Source organism: Acanthaster planci, linkage group LG08 (genome assembly GCF_054643075.1).
Source record: "Acanthaster planci isolate LZ-2023a linkage group LG08, COTS_SCS, whole genome shotgun sequence".
NCBI lineage: Eukaryota > Metazoa > Echinodermata > Asteroidea > Valvatida > Acanthasteridae > Acanthaster > Acanthaster planci.
Window position 1 is genome coordinate 19,853,009 of NC_141784.1, and position 15,098 is coordinate 19,868,106.

General features: G+C 42.2%; 3 protein-coding genes across 4 annotated transcripts in view; 2 read left to right on the plus strand and 1 right to left on the minus strand.

Moving 5' to 3' along the window:
* On the plus strand, positions 1–7,179 carry LOC147798459 (transforming growth factor-beta-induced protein ig-h3-like). Of its 2 annotated transcripts, none has more exons than XM_087140106.1 (3): positions 1–656; positions 4,961–5,125; positions 5,439–7,179. In XM_087140106.1, exons 1-3 carry the CDS (start codon positions 201–203, stop codon positions 5,781–5,783), a joined length of 966 nt encoding a protein of 321 aa, XP_086996232.1. In that variant the 5' UTR covers positions 1–200; the 3' UTR covers positions 5,784–7,179. The 2 variants fall into 2 exon arrangements, with proteins under 2 accessions (XP_086996232.1, XP_086996231.1); XM_087140105.1 differs by lacking the exon at positions 1–656 and adding an exon at positions 1,539–2,034.
* dhx30 (DExH-box helicase 30) overlaps positions 5,909–15,098 on the minus strand; it is a 23,924-nt gene continuing 14,734 nt past the window's right edge. The window contains exons 23-24 of the mRNA XM_087140097.1: positions 7,925–8,030; positions 5,909–7,579 (exon numbers count right to left, since the gene is read on the minus strand). The gene's annotated coding sequence lies outside the window, so the exon portion shown is untranslated. The remainder of the gene's footprint in view (positions 7,580–7,924; positions 8,031–15,098) is intronic.
* Positions 11,855–15,098, plus strand: part of LOC110974594 (transforming growth factor-beta-induced protein ig-h3-like) — a 4,861-nt gene continuing 1,617 nt past the window's right edge. The window contains exons 1-2 of the mRNA XM_022226355.2: positions 11,855–12,706; positions 14,670–14,831. Coding sequence (XP_022082047.2) covers positions 12,242–12,706; positions 14,670–14,831 — 627 coding nt within the window. The 5' untranslated portion in view covers positions 11,855–12,241. The remainder of the gene's footprint in view (positions 12,707–14,669; positions 14,832–15,098) is intronic.

The window sequence follows — 15,098 nt, forward strand, 5'->3', positions numbered from 1 at the left end:
TATTCCAGAATGATGACACATATACATGTACACTGTACATGTACACGACTTTGCACGACTAAAGCCGATTCAAAACCGAAACATGGCAAAGGCCAATGAGATGACATGAAACAGAGACCATCCACAAAGGAAAACACCAGCAGAAAAGGCCACCATACTGTCCCAAGTGCTGCGGGGAAGTTAGGCTTTGCACAAAGAACATGTATTTGATTTCAGCAGCTCTCTTCCTGCTGTCATTACTCGGTGAATACTCACTGGCGCATGATGTCAGAAATCAAGAGGGTAACATCTTGCAAGTCTGCGAGAAGGCAGGTGCCTTGACGTTCGTCAAGTACGCCCGTGCCACACCGTGGGTGAATAAGACCTTGGTGAGTGGCATCGGGTACATGGCCTTGGCTCCGACTGACCGTGCCTTCGAGGACCTACCGCTGGTGGTGAAGATCGCCCTGAAAGACCCACAGACCTTGGAGTGGTACCTGCGATATCATATTGCCCTGTCGGTGGCTTACAAGCAGGAGATCGACAACAACCTGAGGATCCCTAGCGCCTTCAGACCCCCTGGGAAGACGGAGGACCTGCCGGAACCCGTTCTGCCCATCCGGTTCAACGTTTACGACGTCTTGGCGGATTACCTCTCCGATGGCAGCTTTGGACAGGTTGGCCAAAATTGTCTGTGTTCTAAAACTGTATTGTGATTTAAGTTTATTGAACCCTCATGGTTGTTGAATACAGTGGGTCCAAGAGTATGCACATTGGAACCACGATCATCATCATATGCAGATCACTTAAACTATAGAGATGACTGGCCAAAGAATATTTACTTTTCAAATTCTGATAAACATGGCGTGACAAATCTGTGAGTTACATAATACTTTATTGTAGGCCTATGGGCTGATTTTTAAAATAAAATTCACGATGATTTGTTCTGTAAGGTAGCTGCATGTTTGAAACAAATAAAATAAACTAAGCCTAATTAATAAAAAGTTTGAATAACAGCACTGATAGATTCTGTTTTCTTGCTGCATGGTGCACACAATTCATTTTTCTCTGAAGTCCTTAGAATCATTTCAGCTCAGTTTGAGCTCAAATTAAATTGTTCAAGGAGGCCGCAATACATTATACATAACATGTACTTGTTACATGGACTTCAAAATAATGACGTAGGGCATATCGAAATGCTTTCGCGTGCATATGGCACATCCAAAGCATGACATGAAAAATGGATCTGATCAAAAGCAGTTTTGGTCTATTTGTGGATTTATTGAATGTAAGGGAACCGATAGATCCTTTTGTAATTCCACGGTGTGACTACTGCATGGTCAACATTTGTACAGGTACATACCACATAAATGTACATATGTACATGCATACTGTATTTTTTTTTGACATGTACGTGTCTTCTGTGGCCTAAGTACTAGTCCGGGATCAGAATTAACCTTTGACGGAAGTTATTTGCTTTGTGATCCAGCGGCGATCACATGCCTAAACCCGAGTACCAGGCACACATCGATACCAACCGCATTATTACTACTTGTATAAGGGAGTCGGGAACTAGACGCACTTGAAACAAACATGGCTGCAGGAAGGATACTCCCCGTTCTGGCGCTGGTAGCGCTAGCGATCTTAGCTAACCCCGAGGAAACATCGGGGGCTGGGGTGCTGGAGGTAGCGGAGGACTACGGGGCCGCTTCGTTTGTATCCTTCGCACGCAAATGCGCCTACCTCAAGAATCTCCTGGAGACGTCCACGCAGCCGGGCGGCTTCACGCTTTTCGCGTTCTCCGAGAAGGCTTACTCGGAGAGCCCACCGGCCTTGCGTAAGCTGATTGCCAACAATACCCAGACCCTGCAATGGGTTCTGGAGTATCACGTCGCCCTGGGACCCTACATGAGCTCAGACATAAAAGACAACTTACTTCTGACCAGCTTGTACCCGTCACCGACGTCTGGGGCTTCCCTGCCACTTCAGTATCTGCGGACCAACATCTACACGATCCTCTCCGAGGCCGAACGCGAGAGATTGGGTACAGGGAAGGTGAGGAAGTACCCTCAAAGAATAACACACCGACACACTATCTTTCTATTGTTGGTGTTGGCACAAAGCTTCTAATACATCAGAGAAGATTTACGCTTGAAAGCTGCTTTCTATGTAAGGGAGAATATAGAAGTGGCCACACACAGCATGCGATCCCGGATGTTCTTTCTTTTTTCTTTTTTTTTAGTTTACCTTGTGAAGGATTTAAGAGCCATCAAAGGATGGCCTCACTTTGTGCTTTGCTGCCTTGTATTATAAAAGAAGGTGAAGACGACTTCCAAACCTGATAAAGGACATCACTGACGTTTATAACAGTCATTTGATAAATCTGAAGGATGGAATAGGAACTGTGCTATTAAGCGCAGATAATCCTACAGTTGCGCACTTTAGGGAAGAGACTGGATCACACAAGCGATTTGGGAAGTCATGCGAGGGGGGTACTGTGGAAGACAACGAGGCTTTGTGAAGTATAGTCATGATAAATCGACGTAACGCATTTATAGGCCTACCTTCCATACATCCGTTCCGTTGAATGGATGACATAAGATTTAGTGTTGGCGATGCTGATTTTTTTCGTAGTTGATTTTTTTCCTAGTTATATCGCCGATACGACGACAAAGTCGCCCAGGAATTGTGCATAATAAGAAACTCCATGATACCGTAAATTGGAACAATATCGTTGAACAAATACTGAGCCTGAAAAAGTGTTCTGTTTCTTGCGTAGCCTGATAATAATGTCTGCAGATAATTCGAATTTTCCTCGAAAAAACAGTCCCCATTTTATTGTAAGTTACAGGGGCCCAACATACTGTACATGCCGCGCCGCGGAACTCGGAATTGGGATTTGTACGTAGGCCAATCACGGTGCTACGCAGCCTTTTCATATTTACAATTACATGTTGTACAATCTAAGCATTTGTGGTCATAAACGGCTGGGATGGAGTCTACTGTAGTCTGGGCACATGCTTTCTGCTCGTTCCCAGGAAAAACGCTGGTTCCAGGCGGCTTTTTTATGTAAAGCTGGACCTATGGCGTAAAGCAATGACACCAGCGAAGTTGCTCTCGGCCGGCTCCACGCGTACGCGCCGCGCGGTGTTTTTGTTGGCGAGGCAGCTTTGTTTGGCGTTTCGATACCCCCAAGGCAAATGTCTGTTGAATTTACGACAGTTTCAGCCACAGATTTTAACACCTTACGTACGTATTGCCGCAATATAGTTTTCTCAGCTGGTGGAAATCAGTGGAGTTTGGGGGAACTCGGGTTAAGAAGAAGGGGGAAATTGCTGATATAAAAACGATTGTCGATGTTATTTCTCATTCACCGTTATTACCGATTCCAGTTTTGAAAGACAGTATTGTATCACTATATCGACTACAAAAACACTTTTCCTGCCCATTCCTTGTACATATGATCAAATGAACAAAATGAAAAACTGAAGTAGAACCTTTTAAGGGATGACTTGGGATCATGTAGGGGTTGCGTCCTACAAAAACGGTACAGGACGATCTCCTTAGAACCTGCATCAAAAATCCTACATTATGCTGTCGTGCACACACGTAATGACATAGGAGCGGACTGGTTGTTGAATGGAGTATTGTGGCTACAAGTTATCTCATATCACCTGTGGTTCACACTTTTTCATACAAGGGCTTGACCCGGTCATGTGGATCTTGCATGTGGCGCCGTTCGTACAGCTAATAAACCAGCTTCGGCTCCATGTCCTTGATCAGGCTAGTCTATTACATGGAGCTATGGTCAAGGAACGCCCATTTTGATTTGGTAGCTGCTTGGTTGTTAACGCTCACGGGTACGAAAATGCCCTTTTGTTTAGTCCCCAAAAGTTTCCACACCATGGAAAGTGGGCAGGACTGACTAGTTTAAGGGGCATTTGACAGTATAAATTCTCTCTGTCGGATCGACCACTACAGAAGCCCAGTCGTGCCATCAAATACACATTTTAAAAAGTGAGGTATATTTTTTTCAAAGTCCTTTTGTATGATACTTGTATTTACTTTTCCAACTTTGTTTTTCTGTATCTAGAGAAACCGTTTCTGTTTTTGGAAACCAATCGTTTTCGGGATTTATTTTTTCCAAGCTAGTTTTCATGAGATGTAAAATCAAACTTAAAAATATGTCTCTTAAAAATTCATTAGAAAAAAAAATATCTGTCTCATAAAAACAAACTTAAAAAGTAAATATCTTGTAAAAAAGATGTTTCAAAAAAATAGAAACGGTGTTTCTAAAAATAGATCTCATAAGCACGAACTGGGGAATATATTTCTCGTACAAAGTTAGGAAAAAAATACTCATGTTTTTCATTTTTGAAAATATATACGCGTCGGCACCCCAGGGCTTTCATAGGCTACATGTACTTTCAGAATGTGTTTATTCCCTGCATCTTGCACCAAGTTTGGCAATTAGCTGGCGGCACTGTTGCTGTACATGTGTGTGGAAAGGATTCTTCAGTCATTTATGCCAAAAAAGATTGACAGAACCAGAACTTTTGTCCCAGTTGGGATTATCATTTGACACTTAAAGGGGCCTTTCAATATGTACGTTTGGGGGGCCATGTGTACATGTTGTGTTCATGTGTTTCAGTTTCACAGACACAAAAATCAACTCCATTAATTAACATAACACGTGTGCGTTGCATTCAGCGGTCAAAATCACCGAGAGTGATTTTGACAGATGCGCAATGCTTGGCAGGTCGACACGCATATAGAAAGGTGCCTTAAGTTTGCAAACACAAGTGGCAATCATGATGGTAACTTCGTTTCCTTCTCGGCAAACTCGACACAGCTCATGATAAAGAGTGCATAAGATGTTACCATTGCTTCCTTCTCTGCCTTTCAGAAGGTACAAAAAGTTAAGTTTTCTGTTCTTTTTTTGTCTCCTGTACCGTTCCACCCCTACCCTGTTTCTGTTTAGGTGGTGACAGCTGGCGGAGCGCCAATCATCCAAGCTGACTTGCCGGCCAGCAATGGCATTGTTCACATCATCGACAAGGTGATGTTTCCCCTGCCTACTGGAGCCGACATGACGGAGTTTGTCAATGACGATGGGCGATTCAGCAGTCTGTTCGGCTTCCTACAGGTTTGGAAGTTTTTATTAGCCATCATTTTTCACGTAGATACAACAATTTGCTCAGTCACAAGTATTAGTTATTAGGTGGAATAGGCATGGACCAAAATTAATTGGACTCGCTATCATCCTTTGGCATGCATGTTGTCCTACTAGTAAACTTTTCTGTGGGGTAAGAGATAAAGGGAGAGAACATTCATTAACAAAAGGTGGACTCTGTAAAAGTACAGGTGAATTCTTGTGTCATCGGTGAAAAAAGTGGCTACCCAAATCACCTGACAGAAGAACAACTGCTGATTTTGAAACTGTTCTTTCCAATTCCCAGACAGCCAATCTCACCAAGGCCTTGGAGACGGACCCTTCCCGGCCGCTGACCCTGTTTGCCCCTAACAACCAGGCCTTCAAGAACCTCCCCAAGAGCGTTGTCCAGAAGTTGGCCAACGTCACCTTCCTCCAGCAGGTCCTCGAGTACCACGTGGTTCCAGGTGCCTACTACGCCGCGGGTCTGTGGGACAACCAAATCTTGCACCCGCTCTACAACAAGCCCCTGCTGGTGGAGCGTGGACAAGGGGGAATCTACTTGCAGAACAGTAAGGTCCTGCAGGCTGACAACACGGTGTCCAATGGCGTGGTGCATGAGATATCCGCCGTCCTAATCCCCCCAAAATAGAGGGGTCGGGATGCAAAGTTAGCAATGTGGTCTGGTAACTCCACGTGTACATTACACATATCATTTCAAGCATGTCTCACACAGCAGGCTATTGCTAGTACTCAGATTTATGTGGAATTTTCACCCTTTTCTGCTCAAAGGATTCAGAGTTTTTCATGAATTCTAGACCCAAACAGCATTTACCCAGACTTCCAAAATTCTTACAAAGATCCCTCACACTGATCATAAAACAGACTCAAGGCTTTCATCAAATGTCCAGCTTTGAGTCTACCATAACAAACATCAGAATCACTTGAATTAACAGATATGAAAAACTCTCAGAATACTTCCAATTGCACAATATAACAATCCCAAATCATCTCAGATGTTTGATAGTTTGCCTGTGGACTTCCACATTGCTTTCGTTGCAATTTCTTTGATAAGAATTAATAGAAATTCCTAACCATACCAATGAGCTTACTTAAGTGAAATAAATACAGTAATCTTCCATGTATGAAAAACTGCCCATCTTTTCACACAAGAGCTTCTTTCTTCTATCGCGTTGTACACCAGTATTTACAGACACTATGGCAAGACTTTCTAGTGTAAATACTGCTGTTTCACAATAGGGCGCCACCAAGAGTTTGCAAAGGGTTGGCCAATCACATTTGTCGACCCTTTCTAAACGTGCATTGGGTCGATAAATGTCACGCATTGTGATTGGTCAATGCGTTGCAAGCTCTTGGTGGCGCACTATTGTGAAACGGCCGTATTTGAGTACATCAGCCATTTCATAATATTTTGAGTAGAATTTATGGCGAGCGCTAAACCTAAAATACATAGAAAGACGTGTATTTGCAGTTCATTACCCAAAAAAATTTAGAGGAAAAAGCAAGTAAATTATTAATTTGATTATAAACCGCAGAGACAAAGTGATTGATGTTTCAAATATCAAAAAGGAGGCTGGCTTTTTAAGAGCTCTTTTTCCTAAACAGTACTATTAAGCAGTTCACATAATTGTGTTTGCATAATTGTCTAGATAACCTTGTTATAAAAGTCTAATGTTTAATGTTGTTAGAGGGTTGATTTCATGCACAGCATATTTTTGTTGCCTGTTTCAAAAGGATCAGTCTAACTGCGTGATTGTGATTTTGTGTCCGCTTTCGAGAAACAACACTTTGGCTCTGTGCCAGTTGATTGTTTTGTTTCTATGAATGAAAATGTATCACGAAACTGTCCGTGTTATCCATAACAGATACAGAACAGCAGCCTAAAATCATTATTCAATGGTTTCTTGTGATTATGTATTTTTTTTCCTGAAATGAAGAAGATGATTGAAATTTTTAAAAATCAAAGACAAATGCCTCCTTTGGGTGATATGTCAATATGATGTAGAATAAAGTCTCTGCAGCTACGACGTCCTGATTTTTTTTCTGATTATTTTTATGCAAATCTCTGTCTCTGTCCTATGCACAAATGCACACTGAAATCCTTAACATCATTCTAATATCCTGAGGGGTCAATGTGTGTGCGCCTCCATTACCAGAGGGCAGGAGATGAACTCGCAGTGAAGAAGCTGTCAAGTACTACAGTGACCGGGTATAATCCTGACATTCTGGAAACTGGGTCCCTGACGTCAGGCGAGGTCGTTGCTACCATGCGGTGAGGTTCAGGTTGAGGGTTGACGAGGGACTTCTGCTTGAGGTGGCATCGCTGTCGTTGTTCTGGCCGGCATCTACAAATGGGGATTGAGGGCTGTTGATGACCTTCTGCAAGATCTCCAAGACGTCCTCATGTCTGTCTTTGACATCTTGAGGCTGCACAGAAATAACACAACACAAAAACAAATGTACTGTTTGATCTTTTTTCCCTCTGCAGGACCATTTAAATTAAAGCGAAGGACCATCCGGACTAAAGTGAAAGATTGCTAACTTTCTAACTCACGGAATTTCTCTGCAAATTCCAGAACAACTCTTTTGGCTGGACTACCTATATAAACAAACTACCTGTCAACACTAACACTACTTCACACTCACTAGCTCCACATCTCTTCCCAATATGCTTCTAATTCTGACTAGGTCCTCTGAAATGGCCATTTCTTATCTTCCCGCTGTATTCAAAAACAAAACAGTAGATGGTCAACCACAAAAAGCTCAACTCACCAACTTGTTGGTAGTGAATTTTATAGGGAGCCAGAGGAGATGATGAAGAGTAGGTGAGCACGATGTCTAGTCTCGGCTACGAGTCGTTCTGCAGTGTTTTGTATCCCTGAATGACGTTAGTAAATAAAAGAAGTAAACCAAATATTGGAGTTGTCTCTTAATTAATTTGAAGGGCATCAGTGACTTTTAAATGACATTAAAAAAGGAAGTAAACCAAAAATTAGAGTTGTCTCTTAATTATTTTAAAGGGCATCAGTGACTTTTAAATGACATTAAAAAAGGAAGTAAATCAAATATCAGAGTTGTCTCTTAATTACTTTAAAAGTCACCAGTGACTTTTAAATGACATCAGTAAAGGAAGTAAACCAAAAATCAGAGTTTTCTCTTAATTATTTTTAAAGTCACCAGTGACTTTTAAATGACATCAGTAAAGGAAGTAAACCAAAAATCAGAGTTGTCTCTTAATTATTTTAAAGTCACCAGTGACTTTTAAATGACATCAGTAAAGGAAGTAAACCAAAAATCAGAGTTGTCTCTTAATTATTTTAAAGTCACCAGTGACTTTTAAATGATATCAATAAAGGAAGTAAACCAAAAATCAGAGTTGTCATTTAATTATTTTTAAAGTCACCAGTGACTTTTAAATGACATTAAAAAAGGAAGTAAACCAAAAATCAGAGTTGTCTCTTAATTATTTTAAAGGGCATCAAAGACTTTTAAATGACGTTAGTAAAGGATATAGACCTAATATGAAAAGAGTAACAGCTGCAAAATAGCTCCTGATTCAACGATGCGGATTGCCAGCACTGTAATGCATCAACTGATTTGAGGGGAAATGCGCACAAACAGCGGTACTTTTTTTCGTCTATTTTCCCTCATATCCTGGGGTAAAATACTGCAGGTGAGTCAATGCATTAATTTAAAACAGCTTTTAGTTTATTCCAATTTAGGAATTGACACGAAAAGTTTCGTACGATTCAAATAATTCTTTAGGTTTTTGCATGCTTTGTAGTATTAACCAGAAACATGCATGGCAACTGAGTATAGCTTGTTACGGTTCATTGCATTTAGCTTCTTTTTAAAATACCCTCTTAACCTTGATGATTAGTCTCTCGTTTCCCCTCTAACCTTGATGATCAGTCTCTCATTGTTATCCTAAAAATACCCCCTAACATTGATGATTAATTTCCCGTTTTTTTCTTTCTAAAAATATTCTCTTAACCCTGACAATTAGTCTCATTGTTTTCCTTCAAAAATTATCCCTGATCATAAATTGGACAAAGAAATTGACTGTAGCGGGATTTGAACCTGCGACCTTTGGAACACCGTGCCAGTGCTCTACCAACTGAGCTATCCAGCTATCTTCGGTGACTCTTTCCATCAATGTCCCTGTTCGGGGAGGGGGCGGTACCAGAAGCCATTAAACCTGAAACACCATGTATCCTTGTTTTCCTTCTAAAATATCCTCCTATCTTCGATGGTCAGTCTCCCATTTTTATCCCTCTAAAAACATCCCTCTGACCTTGATGATTGGTCTGCCGTTTTCTCCTTCTAAAAATATCCTAGTAGCCTAACTGGGATGTTTAGTATCCTTGTTGTCCTTCTAAAAAACATTACCTTGATGATAAGTCTCCCGTGTTTTCCATCTAAAAATATCCCTTAGACGCGATGTTTATTCTTCTGGTATTGTCATAGCCTTGACGATAAGTCTCGTGGTTTTTCCTTCTAAAACAATATCCTCCTAGCCTCCCCATTTTTCCTTCTAAAAATACCCTCCTTAGTCGTGATGAACAGCCTCCCGTTCCTTCCTTCTAAGAATATCCTCCTATCTGCGAGGAGTTGATTCACTTTAATCCGTCTAACCGGGCTTATTCTGGTTCTTCCTTTCCTTACAACATCTTGTTCCATTTCTTGCCGAGATCGACAGTCTGAATTGTCTCATCCATATACAGTCGTTTTTCTCACAATGGCATACCACCACTAGAGACGGTATAAATCTCTTTTACTCTGCGCCAATACCTTATGTTTGACATACCACGAGGTACGTCCTAGACCGAGTAGGACCTTATGTCTACTCTCAAACCACTTTAAACTTTACTACGAGGTTCCACGCTTAAGGCATGTTTGAATTTGTTTACAACTAATTGAAGTTTAACTCAATCATTTGAACAGCTTCACTGACGAGACTCGTTCAACAATATATTGTTGGGTTGGTTTTCTGCTTTTTCAGGGTATCAGTTCATGTAAAGATGCACACAAACGTGGAAAGTATGGACCTCGGAACAAACGTTGAAGTCCACTTAATGAAGAGTTTTAGAGGACGTGATGGTCTCGCACTTGGTGTCCACACGGTGTTTTCTCCTCTCTGGCAAACACCTTCAGAGGTATTTCGGAGTCAGAGTTGCGCACTGCAAAATGAAGGGGAACAGTCCAGGAAATAATCCTCAAACTTGAAAATCCAGCTCGAAGGGGTTATCGTGGTGAGAGTTAAAGGAGCATTTTGTTAGCCCACAAAGAACAAAGTAATGTCCACACGAGGTAGGCCCCAGGTGAGACAAGCAGGGGTGTACACGCACATGAAACTTTTATCAATTTGCAGTATGGAATGGCAACATTAAGCCAATTCATCCTTCTGAACATTTCAAACGAGACCAACCATGAGAAATGAAAAGCCCAGCTTCCGCACTTCAAGTCATGCAACGTAATTATTGTCTCCGCCGACTTGTGAGCTACTCTTGGGGCGCTACCAGAGACGTTATAGTGGTGCGCTTCCTCAGGGTGCAGTCCACTAATTCAGGCCCCATTGAAAACAGTGTAAAATCAGCATTGTTCGGGGCCCAATAACATGCGTACCAACATCCCTGAGGCATCTGAAACACACGTTAAATTATTCTATGGTCCATAAACTTTTACTTTCTTTTAAATTTTCAGTGGGTTGTCCGATTACATTTTGAGTTATTCCCTCAAAACAAAATTAACCCCAAAAAGTGATTTTTCTGAAGTCTGCTTGCATTTTTATTTTTTGCAGCCATTTTTCAAGTGACAACCTTGAACTTTCTCGGGCACTTAGGACTATTTCTCAAGAGTATTTTTTAGCCATTTTTCTCTCAGATGAAAGCCCAAAGACCCAGGGAGTTGATTCTGGCAAGATTTACACAATCTCACCATTTTGGGGGCCATACAATCTGCTTTTCCAAAAGATACTGTTGGGGGGGCACTTTTAATGCTAATAAGCTCGCCAGAAATTCTCGCTTGAATTAGTGGACTGCACCCCGGTCAAGCGTGTGGGAAACGCCTTGTGACGATGACACCCATACACGACCCTGCACAACTAAAGCCGAAAACAAAACGAAACATGACAAAGGTCAATGAGATGATATGAAACAGAGACCATTGACGAAGGAAAAGTATGGTGTTCTAAAGCGGACAGGCAAACGTCGCGTGTGTGAGTTTGCCACGTCTTGACGCGTCGTCCGTACGTGTTTGAACGTACCGTCGTGTTTGTCAGTTCGAACGTCGTGTTTGTGAGTTCGCAGGGCCAATTTCATAAATTTGCTCAGCACAAAAAATTTGCTTAGCACAGCATTTTCTTGCTCAGGAAAAACAGGTTACTAGCCGAAAATCCATGCCATTTCTATGATAAGCGAACATCAGCTGAACACCAGTCACAGGCAATACACATGTACAACACATGTTGGTAATCAAAATCCCTTTTAAGCAAGCATTTGGTAATTCTTAATCTTTGTATCGTTTTTAACTTCTGGGGAGGGAGCTAAGCTGTTTGCTCATTTTGTATGTGTTTTAATTTACACTCTGTGGGCTTATTGCTATGCATTTACAAGTTAAGTTGGGGTTCTTTTTAGTTAGAATATTTATATACAACTAATGACATTTATTTGTTTCAATTGAGTTATCATTTTCTTATTTCCGGTTTATCGTGTGTTGGTCTTGTATTAACTTTAGTTATTTTTAACTAATGTGATGCATTAACGAGCAGGTGTGTCCTGGGGAAAGCGCAATTATTCCAGTTGTTTTCAATGGAAAAAAAATCATGCTAGTGGTCCGTGAAATTGGCCCTGATACAACAACTCACAAACACGAAGTCAACCCCACACTCCCGCGCACGACGTTCGAGCTCACACACACATCGCGACGTTTGCAATTCACAAACACGTTTAAACTCACACACACGACGTTTGCCTGTCCACTTAAGAACACCGGTACCATAGCAAAGACCGGCATATACTGTACGTGTTTATGAGATAAGACCATCATACTTTCTTGAGTGTGTGGGAAGTTAGGCTTTGCACAAAGAACATGTATTCGATTCCAGCGGCTCTCTTTTTGCTGTCATTACTCGGTAAACACTCACTGGCATTTCATAGGCATTCGAGGGGCAGCGTCGTGCAAGTCTGCGAGGACATAGGTCTTGTAACATTCGTCAAGTACATCCGTGCCATACCGTGGTTGAATGAGACCTTGGAGAACCACTTCGGGTACATGGTCTTGGCTCCGACTGACCGTGCTTTCGAGGACCTAGGCCTAATAGCCCCGGAGGTGGAGACCGCCCTGAAGGACCCAGAGACCTTGGAGCGGTACATAAGATTTCATATCAGCATGTCTGATATAGTTTTCATGGAGGAAATTTACAACGAGAGGATGCTCACTAGCCTCCCCGAACACCCTGAGAGAACGGAGGGCGTTGTGCCGCCCCCACTGCCCTTCCGGTTCAACGTTTACGACGTCCCGGCGTATCGCCTCCGCAAGGGCCTCATTGGACGGGTAATTGTCTGTTTTCTAAAACTATATTGTGATTAAAGTTTATCAAACCTTCAAGGTGGTTGAATTCAGTGGGTCGAAGGGTGTGCACATTGGAACCACAATCATGACTGGCCAAACATTGTTTATTTTTCAAATTCTGATAAAAATGGCTTGATAAATTTGTGAGTTACATATTTTATTGTATCAGTTAATTTTTTAAATAAAATTCACGATGATTCGCTTTGTAAGGCAGCTATTTGAAACAGACTTAAGTAGAATAACAGCACTGATAGATTCTGTTTTTGTTTTGTTTTGTTGCTGTGGTGTACACAAGCCATTTTACTCTGAAGTCATCAGAATCATTGCAGCTCAACCTCAGCTAAATCTGTTCGATGAGCCCGCAATACATTTTACATGACATGTCACTTCAAAATAATGATGTAGGGCCTATCGAAACATTTTCAAAAATTGCACATCTGGGACCGAAATCATGATAAAATGGATCTGATCAAAAGCAGTTTTGGTCTAGTTTTGATGGAGCAATCGCGAGGCACTGTTTTTACTTCCAGGGAATAGTCAGCATCAGTGCTACAAAGTGTTACTAGTCTGACGGAATATTGGATGTGTGTGGGAAAGGACAGAACCTTTCGTAATCCGTGTGCTTAGTGCATGGCCAACATTTTACAGGTACACAGCACATATATTTCTGATTTACACATACACGTACATGTATTGTAGTTTTGACCGAAGTTGTTTGCTTTGTGATCCAGCGAGGATCATATGCCTAAACCCGAGTACCAGCCACTCATCTGGGTGCAACTCTGTAATTAAATTCCCATAGACAGCAATGCTAAGTCCCCATACTTCACAATTATATAAAAAAAATACAACTCTCACAGGTGTGCAGGCTGCACAGAAAAACGATGATCGGCATGTCCATTTTCATTTTCGGGGGTTGACCAATGAAACCTTGAGAAATTTTCACCAGAAGCTGACCACCCCTAAAATAAAGAAAATGTCCATGCCCAGAAAAGTAGCCATTTCGGAAAGTTAAACCATCCATCTGCAAAACGGCCAAATAGTGCCACTTTCGGACCTGGTTGCACCCGAAATGCTCAGAGTTAAAAGCCCAAAGTCCAGGCCATAGGTTCAGTGCAATATTTCGACAATTCCTCAATTTCATGGCTCTCAGGACTCTCTAATAGAGAATATTTTGAGTCTAAAACTTTTTTAATGAGCTCGGCGGACATATTTCTGGCCTTTTTTTTTTCGAGGGTGCACCCATCGATAGCACCCGTATTTACAGTAACCGTAAAGGGAGTCGAGCATGAGACGCACTTGAAACAAACATGGCTGCAGGAAGGATACTCCCCGTTCTGGCGCTGGTAGCGCTAGCGATCTTAGCTAGCCCCGAGGAAACATCGGGGGCCGGGATGCTGGAGGTATAGCGGAGGACTACGGGGCCGCTTCGTTCGTATCCTTCGTACGCAAATGCGCCCACCTCAAGAATCTCCTGGAGACGTCCACACAGCCGGGCGGCTTCACGCTTTTCGCGTTCTCCGAGAGGGCTTACTCGGAGAGCCCACCGGCCTTGCGCAAGACCCTGACCCTGCAATGGGTTCTGGAGTATCACGTCGCCCTTGGACCCTACATGAGCTCAGACATAAAGACAACTTACTTCTGACCAGCTTGTACCCGTCACCGACGTCTGGGGCTTCCTTGCCACTTCAGGACCTGCGGACCAACATCTACACGATCCTCTCGCGAGAACGCATATAGAAAGCTGCCTTAAGTTTGCAAACATAAGTGGCGTCATGATGATGACTTCGTTTCTTTCTCGGCAAACTCGACACAGCTCATGATAAAGAGTGCATAAGATGTTACCATTGCTTCCTTCTCTGCCTTTCAGAAGGTACAAAAAGTTAAGTTTTCTGTTCTTTTTTTGTCTCCCGTACCGTTCCACTCCTACCCTGTTTCTGTTTAGGTGGTGACAGTTAACGGAGCACCAATCGCCGTATTCGACAAATCGGCCTGGAATGGCCTTGTACACATTCTCGACAAGGTCATGCTTCTGCCAACTGGAGCCAACATGACGAAGTTTGTCAATGACGATGGGCGATTCAGCCGTCTGGTCGGCTTCATACAGGTTTGGAAATTTCTACGATCCATCATTTTTCGCTGAGATACAACAGTTTGCTCAGTCACATGTATTGTTGGTTGGTGGAATAGGCATGGACCAAAAATGGACTTGCTATCATCCTTTGACCTGCATGATTTCCTACTTGTAACCTTTTCTTTGGGGTAAGAGATGAAGTAACAAAAGGCGGACTCCGTAAAAGTACAGGTGAATTCTTGTGTCATCGGTGAAAAAAAGCGGCTACTTAATCACATGACAGAAGAACAACTGCTGAAT

Bases quoted from the DNA above. Each gene is read 5' to 3' on its own strand.
- LOC147798459 (XM_087140105.1), top strand. From the start codon at position 1,573: ATGGCTGCAGGAAGGATACTCCCCGTTCTGGCGCTGGTAGCGCTAGCG. The intron at 2,035-4,960 runs GTGAGGAAGTAC...GTTTCTGTTTAG, and splicing joins AGAGATTGGGTACAGGGAAG to GTGGTGACAGCTGGCGGAGC. The intron at 5,126-5,438 runs GTTTGGAAGTTT...TCCAATTCCCAG, and splicing joins GTCTGTTCGGCTTCCTACAG to ACAGCCAATCTCACCAAGGC.